Source organism: Danio aesculapii, chromosome 12 (genome assembly GCF_903798145.1).
Source record: "Danio aesculapii chromosome 12, fDanAes4.1, whole genome shotgun sequence".
NCBI classification, from domain to species: domain Eukaryota; kingdom Metazoa; phylum Chordata; class Actinopteri; order Cypriniformes; family Danionidae; genus Danio; species Danio aesculapii.
This window is the reverse complement of record NC_079446.1, coordinates 830,852-848,695: the sequence shown is the minus strand read 5'-3', so window position 1 is coordinate 848,695 and position 17,844 is coordinate 830,852. Positions and strand designations below refer to the sequence as shown.

The 17,844-nt window shown below is 34.0% G+C and overlaps 1 protein-coding gene across 1 annotated transcript in view; it reads right to left on the bottom strand.

Moving 5' to 3' along the window:
• The window catches only part of LOC130238808 (multidrug resistance-associated protein 1-like), a 69,481-nt gene that overhangs the window by 35,942 nt on the left and 15,695 nt on the right, over positions 1-17,844 (bottom strand). The window contains 1 exon segment of the mRNA XM_056469922.1: positions 176-352. Within this exon segment, the coding sequence (XP_056325897.1) occupies positions 176-352 (177 nt within the window).

The following is a 17,844-nucleotide window of genomic DNA, read 5'->3' as shown; positions in this document are numbered from 1 at the left end:
ATAGCTGAATAATAATGAAGTAACGACTTATCTTAAATCATAGATAAATAATAGTGAAACAATTAATAATAATGAAATACTGACTAATCTGAAAGGATGGAGTCTTTATTAAGTCTATACAGTATATATAGAGAATGCTGATTGATATATATATACTGTATATATATTCTCTGACCGTCTTGATTCTGTTGAGGATGGACATCATGATGTATCCGCGGTTGTTCCTCCTCAGGTGTAGGATGTAGAGCGGCGCTGCAGCCCACAGGTAAACACACGGAGCCCACGGTAAAACTGACATCTGGAAACATTCTGGCAGATCCGGCTGCTGCCCGTACAGCGTCAGGTTCAGTTCCTGAGCAGAAAAGAGGAGAAAATACACTCAATAATCAGCATTACATACACACTGGCAGAATGTTGGACGTAATGCAGGATATTATTTAAAAAAATTATGAATATTTATCATTTTTAAATAACAATAATAAATAAATATAATAATAAAAACAATTACACTTTAAAAAATATCAATTCAATTTAGAGTATTAGATACACTAATAGGGGAAATTAAATAGAAATATATATATATATATATATATATATATATATATATATATATATATATATATATATATATATCAAATTAAAAAACTTTGTAATATATATTACATATTATAATATATATTATATATTATATATAAAAATTACACTTTAAATAATATTAAATACAATTTATACACTGATTAAATATAATGAAAACTTTATATATATATATATATATGATTTTAAAATGTTATGAATATTTATAATACACACAGTAATAGAAGAAGGAATAAAATACAGCTACAAAAATACAAAAATAAAATAAATATAATAATAATAATTATGATAATAATAAATAAATAAATAAATATCATAATTTTATGTATATTTATAATTATTGAATAATAATAATGTAAAAAAATTATACTTTAAAGTAAATATAATTAAAAAAATAATATGCAGAAGATCATTATAGATACACTGATAGGAAAGGAAATAAAATTATGAATATTTATAAATATTAAATGATAATATTAAAAATAATTAAACTAAATAAATTTCTTTAAATGAACTCAAGATAAAATAATGTAAACAAAAAATATTTTTGCAAACAAAAAATTATAATAAATAATAATAAATTTATACATAATAATAATAATAATTTATAATATTGAAATTCAAACACATAAAAAAACAACTTGTAATAAACATTTTTAAAATAATGTTTTCAAGATATTAATGCATTTTATAATGTTTTAATGTGTTTGAATTACTGTTAAAACATGATAAAAATCTAAATAATATCAAAATCCTAACTAAACACACACACACTGTATGTATTTGAACATTCATATATCGGCTCTTTGTGTTTAAAGATAAAAGAAGTAGGCAGTAATAGCCATGTCACACACGCTCTGGAGACTTTTATAACACGCCACAATAAAAATCTTTTGTAAAACACCATGCATAATAATAAGCCTGGAGCAAACAAAAGTCCTTCAATATTCCTGAGCGGCGCCAAAAGCTCTGCAGATTGCTCAGAGATGGAGAAAAGAGTGTGTTTGAACCAAAACCTGATTAAACACACACACACACACACAAACTCAGCTCATTATAACATCAATGAACTCCTTCATATCACGATATACTGTACAGCTAAAGACTACAGGCCCTATTATACACCCAGCACAACAAGGCGCAATACGTGTTTGGCGTTGCTATTTTCAGACCAGCACACTCCTAATTTTGCTGTTTTGCACCACGATGTTTAAATATCAAATCCATTTGCCAACTTTGTGGACTCGTGTGTGTGCTGGTCTATAAAGGAGGTGTGTTAAGGCGCATTGTTGGAGTTATGAAGAACTGAAATAGACTGCGACACTGACCAACTAAAATCTGCTCTAAAGTCCAGCAGAGTGTGTTAGTTATGCGCCTATACAGGTCCAAATGCTTACACACTGCTGAATACACACAGGATGATCAGCAACACACAAATATCAATACAGATGAAAACAATTAAAGGATTAAAATGATCCAGAAATGATGACGCAAGGCGTCGTAATGTCACAGTACAGTTAAACAAGACTCAGCCAAGATGTGTGTGTGTGTGTGTGCGCTGTATTTGAAGTCCCTGTAATCAGTCCGTAACGATCCTCCTGTGTGTGTTTGCGTGTAATCAAACTGAAACAGGAGCAGCTGTGTGTGCAAGATGCATGACGGAAGTTGTAGTCCATATATGGGCAGATTTGTAGTTCTTTAGTGAACTGTGTGTTTACCAATAATCTGCATCCGCTAGATCGCTGGTGATCATAACAGTTTTATTTCGGCTAGAATAAAAGCAGCTTTTAATAGTTTTAAAGCCATTTTAAGCTCAATATTATTAGCCCCCTTCAGCAATATTAGTGTTGGATTGTCTCCAGAATAAACCACTGTTATACAATGACTTGCCTAATTACTCTAACTTTACCCTAATTACCCTAGTGAAGCCTTTAAATGTCACGTTAAGCTGAATACTAGTCTAATATCTAGTCTAATATTATGTGCGGTCATCCCATCCCATGGTTACATTGAAAAATAGTGGAAAAGTGTGGTGTTAGAGAGGAAAATTGCATTCTGTGTGAACAGCCCCTTAGAATGTTCATCAGCCAATCAGAATCAAGCACTGGAGAGTCACTATAGCATAATAAATGATGATGAATGAGCTCTGTAGTGAAGGTAATATTACTGGTGTGCGTGTGTGTGTGTGTGTGTGTGTGTGCGTGTGTGTTGATGAACTACAGTTCTTGGCCAGCTCTCGATGTGCCTGTTTTTATCTCAGCTCAGACCTTCAGATCACATGCACGTCTGTTTAAGGTCACATTTTGTTGTCATGTTCATGCACATTTCGCCCTGCGCTGGAGTTTCTAAGCACTTCAGTGTTTTTCCATCTGTTTTACGCACTGATGATTGTGTCAAAGCTGATTTACAATATATGGAAGAACAAACAAAAAATAGATAAGAACAGTTAATCACACTTTACAATAAGGTTTCTTTAGTTCATGTATTTACTGTGAACTAATTATGAAGGATACTAGTACACGATGAGGAATATTTGTGGTGCGATATATTGACACAGAAATTGTTGCGATAAGCGATATTGTTGTCATTTTGAGATCATTTTAATCCACTGACAGTATACTGATGATCATAATAATGCAAATAGCCATAAACATTTTAAAATACGCATCATTCTTAACGTTAAGCTTCTATAATTAGATGTTAATAGGTAAATGTCCTATTAAATGTCCTATTAGGTAAATGTCCAATTATAAACGTTGACACCGGTGAGATAGAATGTAACTATCATAGTAAAATGGCTGTACGCTATTGGTGAAATTGTAAATATATATATATATATTGCAATGGCAAAAATGATTGAGCTCACCTCCAAGTATTGCACGATAAGTCGATGTATTGATTATTGCGACAGGCCTACTCACACAGCATTTATTAATGATAGTTCAACATTTACTAATGCATTATAAACATCCAAATTCATGCTTGTTGTGATTTAATGTGAACTAGCAATGAACGACTAACATTTTCATTAACTAACATGAACAAATGCTGTAATAAATGTATTGCTTGTGGTTTGTTCATGATAGTAAACACATTAACTAACATTAACTAACACAGCCGTATTGTAAAGTGACGCCAAATATTTTATTCAAAATATGAGGGCAGGTAGAAGTCTCATCCAGATGAATATTTGGTCTATTATTTATTGCAACATTCCAAGTCCTTGTTAACATGTAATGCTTTATAAGTATATTAAGTACAAATTGTACTGTTCATTATATCAACACGCATCCAGCCACATTAGATTACTCACATTTGTTCTTGTTCAAGAATCTGAACTATGTCTCAGTAGGACATATACAGTAGAAGATGAAACTATTAGTGCTTCTGTCAACTTGTAATTGTTTTTCAAAGCAAGTAAACTTAACTTCCTATTATATTTTTCTTCTGGAGTAAGTCTTATTTCTTTAAGTAAAAAAAATGTGTGTGTGTGTGTGTATATATATATTATTAAACCTGTTAAGCAATTATTTTTTGATTGGCAAAAGAAGGAACCACTGTTGTCCAATAACTTGCCGAATGAACCTAATTAAGCTTTTAAATGGCTATTAATAATAATAATAATGTTAAATAATAATAATAATAATGTTAAATAATAATAATATTAATAATAATTTTAAACAATAATAATAATAATAATAATAATAATAATAATGTTAATAATAATAATAATAATAATAATGTTAAATAATAATAATAATAATAATTATAATAATTATAATAATAATAATAATAATGTTAAATAATAATCATAATGTTAAATAATAATAATAATAATAATAATAATAATGTTAAATAATAATAATATTAATAATGTTAAATAATAATAATAATAATAATGTTAAATAATAATAATAATAATGTTAAATAATAATAATAATGTTAAATAATAATAATAATAATAATAATAATAATGTTAAATAATAATAATAATAATGTTAAATAATAATGTTAAATAATAATAATAATAATAATAATAATAATAATAATAATAATAATAATAATAATAATAATAATAATAATAATAATAATAATGTTAAATAATAAAACCTTAATTAATACTGAAACTAATTGGGAAACAAACACTGCTATTTCTACACACTGTAATAAAGCCTGCTTTGTTGCACTGCTGTGTTTACTGGATGTTCATTATCAGTAAATCAATGCAAAGTTCTTCTCACGTCTCTTTCCTTGTAAATAAAAACTGAAAATAAACTTCACTGTGAGCATATCAGGGCCTTCGATCAATCAAGACCAGCATGAAATAATCTGATAATGTTTACAGAGTTTCATTTCACATCTTATAAATCTGTATGTTTTTATACAATCTGTAATAAATATTCACGAAACTCATCTTCAGGCTGATACATGTTACTTTTTTGGTATATATCAGGTAAAAAATGTACATGGGCAACTAATAATAATAATAGAATAAATATAATGCACGATCATTAATATGCATAAGTCACTTTGCATAACACTGTCAGGTGAACAATACAGAAAAATCACATGCATAATGAGAAATGTAACTGTACCTTTGCTTTTTTGTGCTACACTGCAAATTTTATTTACCTTACTTAGAGTTTTAGTCTTGTTTTATAGTCCAAATATCTAAACACTCTTAAATTAAGAAGCATTTTCTGCACAAGCAAAAAATATAGTCGTGTTTTCAGCAAAAATGAGTCAAAATGAAGCGAGTTTTTCCTTAAAACAAGCTAAATAATCTGCAGTAAAAATCGAAGAAAAAACATTTGCAGTGTCGCATGCGTAAAAAGCATGCGTATGTTTGTCATTATGCATATACATTATGCATAAAATAATGTCATTAGCTGTATTGTTCACCTGACAGTTTTATGCAAAGAGACTTATGCATATTAATGAACGTGCATTACATTTATTCTATTATTAGCAGTAGTTTTGAAGGCGGCACGGTGGCTCAGTGGTTAGCACTGTGGCCTCACAGTAAGAAGGTCGCTGGTTCGGGTCACGGCTGGTTCAGTTGGCGTTTCTGTGTGGAGTTTGCATGTTCTCCCCGTGTTGGCGTGGGTTTCAATTGATGAACTAAATTGGCCGTAGTGTATGAGTGTGTGTGAATGAGTGTGTATGGGTGTTTCCCAGTACTGGGTTGCAGCTAGAAGGGCATTCGCTGTGTAAAACATATGCTGAAATAGTTGCTGGTTCATTCCGCTGTGGCAATCCCTGATGAATAAAGGGCACTAAGCCGAAGGAGAATGAATGAATGAATGAAAATGCAAAACAAACGTAACGTGGAGGGAATAATAATAGTGATATCTGCTGCAATTAAAAATACAGGCTTCCCTAAATTTAGTGCCGTTTGCGTTAAATTCAGCAATCACAGAAGCATGGAGATTCATCTCTGTAATCATTGAATGTTAGTGAATTTCACATTTGCTTTAGAGTAGGAACCCTGCTGTTTCACCTCAGTTATCCAAACACAGAGATATGAAGCGTTACAATAATATATGTTCCTGCTCCAGCAGCTGAAATCTCACCATATTGGGTGTTTCTCCCTGACAGGACTCTGAGGAGTGTTGTGCTGATTCTGGCTCTCGGTGAGCAGTTCGTTTAGTATGAAACGCCTCAGATTTAGTGTCTATTGTACAGAAACCACATTCTCACCTCTCACCCCTTTTGTCATGTCAGCGCTCGACTTTTCTGTGGATTGTTAAAGGATTTCAGTGTTTAATGACGAGGGTGTGTGTTTACTTTTATTACGATTGCAGGAAAAGCATATTAAAGTGTAAATATAGTCTACTTAATGGCCTATGGAGAAATGAAATGTCAACATGTGAGTTTAAAGCACACCTATTATCCGGAAATCCCTTTAATAAGGGGTTGTGTGTGAGCAGTGTGTGAATATCTCCAGCCTCTAATGCTAAACATGAATTAATTCTATTTATTACAATCAGACTTGATAAGGAAACACTTTGATTGACATTCCCTTAAGAGGATTCTAGATGTGGAGTTTTAGATGAACAGGAGCGACATAGACTGACAGAAGACTGAAGCACACATGCACACCTGACCAGCACTGACAACACACACACTGCTGTTTTACATCTGTCACTATGCTGACACACATGCATTTGTGGCTCCGCCTTTCTCTATAAAGTGCACAATCTCATTTGCATTTAAAGCGACAGTCACCAAGACGCCATAATTAGGATCAAACCCTGAAAGGTTGAGCTTCAGAGAGCTGGAGAACATTATCTGTGTGGTTTACTGAGCTCAAACTGAAACACACACACACTCTAGAGACAGCAGAGATGCATTCAACCCACGGTTATTCTGAAAATGTAGTCCCGCGGACGTTTCTGGAGACCGCGAATTATGTAGCCGGAGGTACGTACGGCTGTATTTCGGTTTTTAAGCGAATGCTACAGGGCGGTGTGACGCCGTTCCCTTTCGCGCTTGCCGGCTGACCGCTTACCACCCTGTGGAGGGCTTTCCCGCCGCAACCAGTTTGTCGGGTTAGCTCCTCATGTACGTCGGCGGACTTCAGACGCAGAGAGGAGTTGATGACGACGACGACCAGGTTCGAGTCCGGGGAGTTCATAACAGGCTGAGAATGTAGTAAAATCCGAAACGTGGTAATAATTTAGATGAGGGATTTCATTTTTCTGGACATCTTTTCTTTTTTTTGTAAATTATTGGTTGGGTTTAGGGAAGTAAGTGGGCGGGCGGGTCAATCGGTAAAACTGCTTGGGTTGAAGGAAGGAGGAGGAGGGTGGGTCGGCCAGTCAATCATTCAGCCAGTCGGACAGACGAACGGTCATTTGACAGTGGCCTCTTGTGAGTTTACGCGAGAATGGCGCGGGCGCATACGGCGCGGGCGCATACGGCGCGGGCGCATACGGCACGGGCGCAAATGGCGCTCGCGAGAGACGTTCGAGATGCGAAAAAGTGCGCACAGCAGCCTCTTGCGGATTTGCGAAAACAAAAACTGCACAAATACGTACCTTTCGCAGTCTCCAGACACGTCCGCCAGACTACGTTTTCAGAATGAGCCTGGGATGGATGAATTTAATTTATGTAAAAGTTGCAGAATAGGTCTCTTTTAAATAAAGTTTTAGAGAACAGATATATTTATGAATGACACAACAGTAAACTTATACTGAGCTAAAAACTAATGCTTTTAATTTTCCATAATGGCTTTGTTTTTTGCTTTAAGGCAAGTTAAATAAAACAGGTTAAAAACTAGGGATGTCCAGATCCGATCATGTGATCGAAAATCGTCCTCAAACACGCGGTGTATGTAGACTCGATCGGAATCGGATGTTACCTCCCGATCAGGACTCGAATATATATGTATTTATACAGTATATTGTCATTATTTTAACACATTTATGGTTATGCAAAGAGTTAGACCTCTTGCTTGACTTCACACAGGAACAGCAGCGCGTGCAGCATGACATCACTTTGTTGCAGAGATGCTATTGGTTAAATGCTGGCAAAGTAGAACACAGAAGTAGCTTGAAGCGGAGAGCGCGAGTATGAGGTAAAGTCTAGAGGGGATACAGCTGCGGATATGCACATCAATATAGCATCATGTTTGTGACACTATATAACAATAGTTAATATTTTTACAGTACTGTGGCAGTTGAGTTTTGGGTTATGGTAGGGGTAGATGTTAATAAAATACAATTAATTAGAAGTTTAATAAAAAATCTAAATAATTCTCGTTAACTTCTGGCCGCTACCATATCTGATCTAGCAACAACCTGAGTATGTCTGCGCTCTGGAGGTAGTATAAAGTTGATGACGACAACATAGCCATAGCAAACTATGAGATGTGTGAACTTGGGATTGCCTGCTGGGTGTTTTAAGTTGAAGTGCTGTTTGTTTTTATATTAGATTTTTAAATTTACTGTTGGACGACGCAGTGGCACAGTAGGTAGTGCTGTCGCCTCACACTAAGAAGGTCGCTGGTTTGAGTCCCGGCTGAGTCAATTGGCATTTTTGTGTGGAGTTTGCATGTTCTCCCCACGATCGCGTGGGTTTCCTCCCGGTTTCCCCCACAGTCCAAACACATGCGCTATAGGGGAATTGGGTAGGCTAAATTGTCTGTAGTGTATGTGTGTGAATGAGTGTGTATGGGTGTTTCCCAGTGATGGGTTGCAGCTGGAAGGGCATCCGCTGCATAAAACATATGCTGGATAAGTTGGCGATTCATTCCGCTGTGGCGACCGCAGATAGATAAGGCCGAAAAGAAAATAAATGAATGAATATTTACTGTTGCACTAAAGTCCAAAAGTGAAGAATTGATGTTATTTAATACGTGATTGTTCAAGCTCACTCACAGAAGCGCTCTGTTTGTTCACAGAGTTGAACGAATGGTAAAATAAGGTGAATTAAATAAAAAATAAAGAACATCCTGGATCGGTTTCTTCGTTCTTATTTATTCTTTTTATGTATTATAGAAGTATCAGATCTGGTTTCGGTAGATCCTCAAAATCAAATGACTCGGATGGCAAAAAAACAGATCGGGACATCCCTATTAAAACCCCTAATTTTTCACTTAATCCAATATAAAATGCACTTTGAATGAAAGACACCGTAGTTTTGCTTTTCTTGACCTCTCGATAAAGTGCTCAGCACTGCATTCTTGCCTGACCTTTGAGCATAGTGTATATATAATCCCATTATACGTCCAAACAAGCTTAAACAAAAATGCAAGCAAGAAAATCTCCTTTCACATGTGTTTTACCCTCAGCTGTGTTTATTTATGATGCTTCATATCCTCAAGCTTTGTCTACATTACACTGAAAAATGACACTTTCAACCAACATAAATAAATGACTGCTGTGTTTCAGCTGAAATGTCCAAGTTTAACTTAACTTTGCTTCAAACTTTAAAATGTAATTGAATCTAAATCAATAATATGTACTGTGGTCAAGAATACAACCACAAAAATAAGCGTATCATATAGAGACATTATTATTATTTATAACAACAATTATTTATTTTTTACTTTGGTACGATGTAGATTTTTTATTAAGGATAAAACTGCTGGTCTACTTTGAGGAAAACTAATGCTTTTAGTTCTTCATAGTGGGTTCATTTTGTTTGCTTTAAATCCTCTTCTGTAAGCTGTTTGGACAGAGCTATGTGTAGTTTAGTGTGTCCACAGTCCTACTGGGGGAATAGAAACACAATAAGTCTCTTTTGTTAATCTCCTGACGTTAAAATAGGATCCAAATCACTCCCATTTTGAGGCCCACCGCAACATGACGTAGGAGTGCGTTTTTCCCGCCCACCGAATTGATTGACAGCCGCGTATTAACATGTCTCTGTGTAACGCGTATAATCATATCAACAAGACAGGACGTGTGCAAAGCAACCGGGATTAAAAGCTCTGTTCAGCTCTCTGTGATCATCAATCATCATCAAATGTGATCAAGAGTGAGTTTTACAAGTTTAACACGTGTTTAAATCAGAGCATGTGCGTAATAAAGACGTTCATCTCCACATCCGTGTGTCAGTACAATTATAAAAGAAGACGCTTTAATCCCAGTTTGTGGAGGTTAAATCAGGTTTATTTTGTACATTAACATAACGGATACCCATACAGCAGTGGAGATTATCCTGTATCCTGTCACATTTGCGTGCAAAAACAGTGCAAATTTAAACGTGCGCGCTGTATGTGTGTGAACTTTGTAACAACATTGTGTGTGACTTATCGTTGCAGAAAGGCTTGAATTAACTCCACAACAAATACATCAAATAATCATTGGGACAGTTCTTACTGTAGTATTTCTCACAGACGTTACGTGAGATCTGCTTCCTTTATGTCTGTCACTGTGCTGTTTATCTGATGCAGCAGGAGACGCACTCTGACAGGCAATGTCACGATCACCAGCGAACGTAACTTCATAGATCGCTGGATCTCTCACACACAAAAACGTATTGACTACAAATCCACCATTTCTGGACTACATTTTCATACATGCACTTCGCTCACACACACACACACACACATGCTTCCTCATTCTGACTGATTGTCAAAGACTGATTACACAGCACACTCACTCATTCACATTGCCGAGTCTTGTTTTCTGTTCTAGTGACAATTCAACGCGTGTTTCCTTGTCTTGTTTTCCCGTGTATTTACCTCGCCTTGTTTATTTAGTTATCCCTGTCTGCCGCCTGCCTTCCGACATTTCCCCTGATCCTTTGACTGCGATTTTTGACTGCCTTCATACATCTGTTTGCCTTCATACATCTGTTTGCACCTGTGTTGACCATTGACTGCCTGACTGCCGAATAAAACCTGCATGTAGATCCTCACCTCAGTTGTCTCTGTCATTCCCCGTGTTACAGGCACGTGGGAACGGTGGATGAGGAGAACTAGCACAGGCAATAAAAATAAATATAAATAAATAAATAAATATGAATATTATAAATAAATTATTATTATTATTATTATTATTATTAATAATAATAAATAATCTGATGGGAATCTGAGCTGAAACTTTACAGACACATTCTGGAGACACAAAAGACTTCTCTTAAATCTTGAAAAGGGGGTAAAATATGTGCCGTTTTTACCCCAAATACATATAATCCAACACTCAATTATATATAATAAACAATTACTTGGGCTGTTCGTTCCAACTATTTATTTAAAATAAGTTGCAACAACACATTTCTTGATTTTTTTGGGGGACTACTCAATTCTTTTATGCTCAATCCACTTAAATTTGCAAAAACTATGAAGTTAACTTAATTCCTTCATGTTATCTCAACACAAATCACTTCCCTTTCTTCAATGCAGTGCAGTAGTGTATGTGTGTAATAGGATATGAGTGTGTTCAGCAGTTCAGGAAAGACCCGAACATGTACACGCTGTAGGAATGTCCCTGGTCTGGTTTGCTGGAGGTGTGTTTCAAAGCGGACAGAGATAAACAGAGGAGTTTAAAGCAGACGCTGAACTCTGAACACAACCCATCTGGAGGAGGACGTAAAGCAGAAACACACACTTAATCCCTCCAGACTGAAAGAATCATCAGTACAAACACACACACACACACACACACTCCAGATTTGATCGCTTCTGTGAGCTGTGCTTGAAGCAGGACTGGCACAAGATCTACTGAAATCAAAAACATGCTTCTTAAAAGCTTCTTTGGACATAGTGAAAAGTTATACTTAGAACCGTAGCGTCCTGCAGAACCTTTTAATGAAATTCTTGATTCTGATTGGCTGAAAGTTGTGAAGGAAAATCACATATTCTATAATTGGTGGACATTCTTGATTCTGATTGGTTGGAAGCTGTGTAGTAAATTGGCTTATTCCCAATCTGTTGAAGTTCTTGATTCTGATTGGCTGGAAGCTTAGCATTAAAAATCAATTATTTCCAGTCTGTTGGGACTTTTGATCCTGAATGGTCGGAAGATGTGTAGTTAAATTAAGTATTCTTAACTCTGATTGGCTGGAAGCTGTTTAATAAAATGACTTATTCCTGATTGGTTGAAATTCTTGATTCTGATTGGCTGGAAGATGTGAGGTGAAATCACATATTCTATAATTGGCGGAAATTCTTGATTCTGATTGGTTGGAAGCTATGCAATATATTCACCGATACATGGTCTGTTGAAAAATGCTTGATTCTGATTGGCTGGAAGATGTGCAATAAAATCACTAATACATTCTCTTCGGAAATTCTTGATTCTGATTGGTTGAAAGATATTTAATTTAATTGCGTACTTCACTGTCTGTTGAGATTCTTGACTCTGATTGGCTGGAGGCTGTCCAATACAATGGCTTATTCCTGATTGGTTGAAATTCTTAATTCTGATTGGCTGGAATCTGTGCTATAAAATCACTTCATCTATATTTGGTGGACATTCTTGATTCTGATTGGCTGGAAGCTATGCAATATAATCACTAATACATTGTCTGTTTAAAAATTCTTGATTCTGATTGGCTGGAAGCTGTGTAGTAAAATGGCTTATTCAGAATCTGTTGAAGTTCTTGATTCTGATTGGTTAGAAGATGTGTAATTAAATCGCGTATTCTATTGTCTCTTGTGTTTCTTAACTCTGATTGGCTGGAAGCTGTCAAATAAAATGGCTTATTCCTGATTGGTTGAAATTCTTGATTCTGATTGGCTGGAAGATGTGAGGTGAAATCACATATTCTATAATTGGTGGAAATTCTTGATTCTGATTGGTTGGAAGCTATGCAATATAATCACCGATACATGGTCTGTTGAAAAATGCTTGATTCTGATTGGCTGGAAGATGTGCAATAAAATCACTAATACATTCTCTTCGGAAATTCCTGATTCTGATTGGCTGAAAGCTGTGCAATAAAATGGCTTATTCAATGATCTGCTGAATTTTCAGACTTCAGAGTCTTTATAATGTGTTTGCAGTGATGGAGTGATGAATTCTCAGAATCGCCTTTGCACAGAACTCCAAAAAATTAACAAACCATTGACTAATTTTATAATAACCCAACTAAAACATCATCATTTCAGTTAGGGTTTACTTTAAAGTGCTTTAATATGTGATTTAACACTGAAATCACGCAGTCTGCATTGTTTGCATGTTTCCCTGTGCCAGCTTTTTAAGATGTGTATCGTTGATTGGGTTGTTTGACCTGCGTTTGCCCTCCTACACGTATACAGCCAAAGTGACGACAGAGAGACGGCAGCTGTGTTTATATTAGAGAGAAACGCTGCTCATCTGCTCTCAAACACATCACAGCTCTGCTTTTGGGTTAAAGTGACTTATTAAAACCGTCCATGTTTGCAGACACACCAAAAGGTCCTTTAATACACTGCAAAAGATCACTTTCTTCCATTCGAGAGTTTATTCCAGACCTGAAATAATCTGATATGTAGGACAGTGTTTAAGGTTATCTTATGAACGTGTGTGTTTTTATGCAAACTGCAATAAATGTTCACTAAACTAATCCTCAGACTGATATATCAGTTTTCCTTTTAGGTGTATATCTCAGGTAAAACTACTACTATTTATTCGTTCATTCATTCTCCTTCGGCTTTCTCACTTTATTCATCAGGGATCGTCACAGCAGAATGAACCACCAACTATTCCAGCATATGTTTTACACAGTTGATGCCCTTCCAGCTGCGACTCACTGGCCACTTTATTAGGTACACCTGTCCAACTGCTCGTTAATGCAAATTTCTAATCAGCCAATCACATGGCAGCAGCTCAATGCATTTAGGCATGTAGACATGGTCAAGACGATCTGCTGCAGGTCAAAGCGAGCATCAGAATGGGGAAGAAAGGGGATTTAAGTGACTATGAACGTGGCATGGTTGTTGGTGCCAGACGGGCTGCTCTGAGTATTTCAGAAACTGCTGATCTACTGGGATTTTCACGCACAACCATCTCTAGGGTTTACAGAGAATGGTCCGACAAAGAGGAAATATCCAGTGAGCGGCAGTTCTGTGGGCGCAAATGCCTTGTTGGTGCCAGAGGTCAGAGGAGAATGGCCAGACTGGTTCCAGCTGATAGAAAGGCAACAGTAACTCAAGTAAGCACTCGTTACAACCGAGGTCTGCAGAAGAGCATCTCTGAACACACAACACGTCCAACCTTGAGGCGGATGGGCTACAGCAGCAGAAGACCACACCGGGTGCCGCTCCTGTCAGCTAAGAACAGGAAACTGAGGCTACAATTCACACAGGCTCACCAAAACTGGACAATAGAAGATTGGAGAAACGTTGCCTGGTCTGATGAGTCTCCATTTCTGCTATCATGTCAATATGGAGCAAAATCTCTGAGGAATATTTCCAGTAGCTTGTTGAATCCATGCCACGAAGGATTAAGGCAGTTCTGAAGGCAAAAGGGGGTCCAACCTGGTACTAGTAAAGTGTAAGGTGTACCTAATAAAGTGGCCGGTGAGTTACCATGATTAAGACGTGAGTGAGTGACCATAATTATACACACACACACACACATATATATATATATAGTCAAAAAAGTCTAAATTATTATGCCTCCAGTTTTTCACAGTATTTTCTATTTGTTCTTCTGGAGAAAGTTTAATTTCAGCTACATCACAACGTTACATTACAGCTATAATACACTGAACTGCTGGTTTAAAGTATTAATGCTACTACAATTTTTTCTAGGGGGTTCGTTTTCACTTTTTTAATGCAGCAATAGATTTTCCATATTTGACCCAATGTTGGGTCACGACAACAACCAAGAATGTTTTGTTTTGTTTTGAGTGCAGCTACTTGTTAATAAACGTAAAAATAATAGTGTAAAAAAATTGATTAGCTATGAAATTACTATCAATCAAAGCTGCTTTACAGAATATTTATATCATGAAAAATAAAATAAAAGTAACATTAACTCAAGAAAACAGCCGAGTTGCTTAATAAATGTCTATAAAAATGTCTGTGTAGATTTTATTTCTCTTTTGAAATACAAAAGATGCATTTCATGCAACTAAATATCTCAACCCAGGCTCATTATTGATATGTACCCCAGTATACATTTCTGGACAGCGCAAAATTTGTCCCAGGAGCCATGTTTTTTCGCAGTTTTTGTTTTCGTGAATATAACAGAGGCCGCTGTGTACGCTTTTTCAGATCTCGAATTTCTCTCACGAATGTATTTCCTCCACCAGAGGCTGCTGTCCACTGACTGACTGACTGACTGACGGAAGAACCAACCGACCAATCATCATCATGGTTAACTCCTCTCTGCGTCTCAAGTTAACCGACATATGCACATATGCCACAGGGAAGATTGGTAGCAACGGTATAGCCATCCACACGGAGGTATAAGCGGTCAGCTGGTAGCGCTAAAAGAAACAGAAGCAGCTGGCGGTGACATACCGTCCCGTAGCATTCGTTTTAAAGACGAAATGCAGCCATACGTTACATTTGGCTACAAATGGCTACATAATTTGTGCTCTCCAGAAATGCATACAGGGGTTCATTTTCACAATGAGCCTGTGTTGAAATATCTCCTTTTGTGTTCCTTCCATGAAATAAAAAGTGGCACTGCATTGGAGCAACATGACATTTTTAACCTTAATATTTGCGTGCTGAAAACCCCATGGACGTTTTTGCTTTTGTAATCAAGAGTAAACCGCATGCCGATGTTTAGTGAACACTATGTAGTGACGATGACTCAAGGGGAAGTAATGAGAGTACTGACCTCTGTCCTATTGCTTTCATTTACACAGAATCAAAGTCTGAAATCAAAAACTCAAACTACAAATAAAACTATATATAAACTCCTTCACAAACACCTCGGCTTAATGTTTTTTTTAAGCTTCTTCAGCCTTCATGCACTGATAACGCTGTGAAACCAAAACACTGAGCACTTTTTTAACCTTTGTAAGTTAACGATTTATTTTAGGTGTCCTTGTGGAGCTATTCATTTAACTAATATTAATTAATTACATGCAACTAACCTAAACCACATTCTAAGCATATATAAGTGCACATAATTCATTAATATTACATGTGTTTACATATGTGTGCATGCAGTATTAATTAATTACCACATATAATAAAAATGTGCTTTAGGTTTATGATTAATTGCATGTAATTATACATAATTATTGTAATTACTACTAAAGTAAGTACATAACAAAGACACATGAAAATGAGGTGTTACTTATGACTGTGTGTGTGAGTTTCTCCTCTTGTCTGCTTTATTATAGTGTAACTGGGTGGTTCAGTTTTTAATTAACAGAATTAGTTTCTAGTTTTATATCCTCTGTTCTCATTTCAAGACTAATTTGAACTCCTTTTTAAACATTTCCTAAAATGCTGTTTATCAAAAGAGGATTTTGCTTCAAAACAACACTTGTTTGGACATAATAGTTTTCATTTCTTTTGTTTTTGTCATGATGACAGTGCATAATATCACTAGCTCTTTTACAGGATGCTAGTATTCGGCTTAATGTGATATTTAAAAACTTAACTAGGTTAATTAGGTTGACTAGGCAAATCATTGGATAACAATGATAACAAATAATTTTGTTTTGAAGCCAATAAATAGTCATATTTTAAGGGGGCTAATAATATTGATTTAGCATTTCTTTACACTTTTTAAAAAATACATATTTTTTTATTCCAAACTAACTAAAATAAATAGAACCAGAAGAATATTATAATATAATATAATATAATGTAATATAATATAATATAATATAATATAATATAATATAATATAATATAATATAATATAATATAATATAATATAATATAATATAAAAGAATATAATATAATATAATATAATATAATATAATATAAAAGAATATAATATAACATAATAAATAAAATAAAATAAAATAAAATAAAATAAAATATAATATAATATAACATAATAAATATAATATAATATAATATAATATAATATAATATAATATAATAAAATAAAATATAATATAATATAATATAATATAATATAATATAATATAATAAAATAAAATATAATATAATATAATATAATATAATATAATATAATATAATATAATAAAATAAAATATAATATAATATAATATAATATAATATAATATAAAAGAATATAATATAACATAATAAATATAATATAATATAATATAATAAAATAAAATAAAATAAAATAAAATAAAATAAAATAAAATAAAATAAAATAAAATAAAATATAAAAGAATATAATATAACATAATAAATATAATATAATATAATATAATATAATATAATATAATATAATATAATATAATAAAATATAATATAATATAATATAATATAATATAATATAATATAACATAATAAATATAATATAATATAATATAATATAATATAATATAATATAATATAATATAATAAAATATAATATAATATAATATAATATAATAAAATAAAATAAAATAAAATAAAATAAAATAAAATAAAATAAAATAAAATAAAATAAAATAAAATAAAATAAAATAAAATAAAATAAAATAAAATAAAATAAAATAAAATAAAATATAATATTCATTTATTCATTTTCTTTTGGGCTTAGTCCCTTTATTAATCTGGGGTCGCCACAGCGGAATGAACCGCCAACTTATGCAGCATATGTTTTTACACAGCGAATGCCCTTCCAGCTGCAACCCAGTACTGTGAAACACCCATACACACATACACTATGGCCAATTTAGTGTTCAATTTATTGATCAATTCTTCTATAGCACATGTGTTT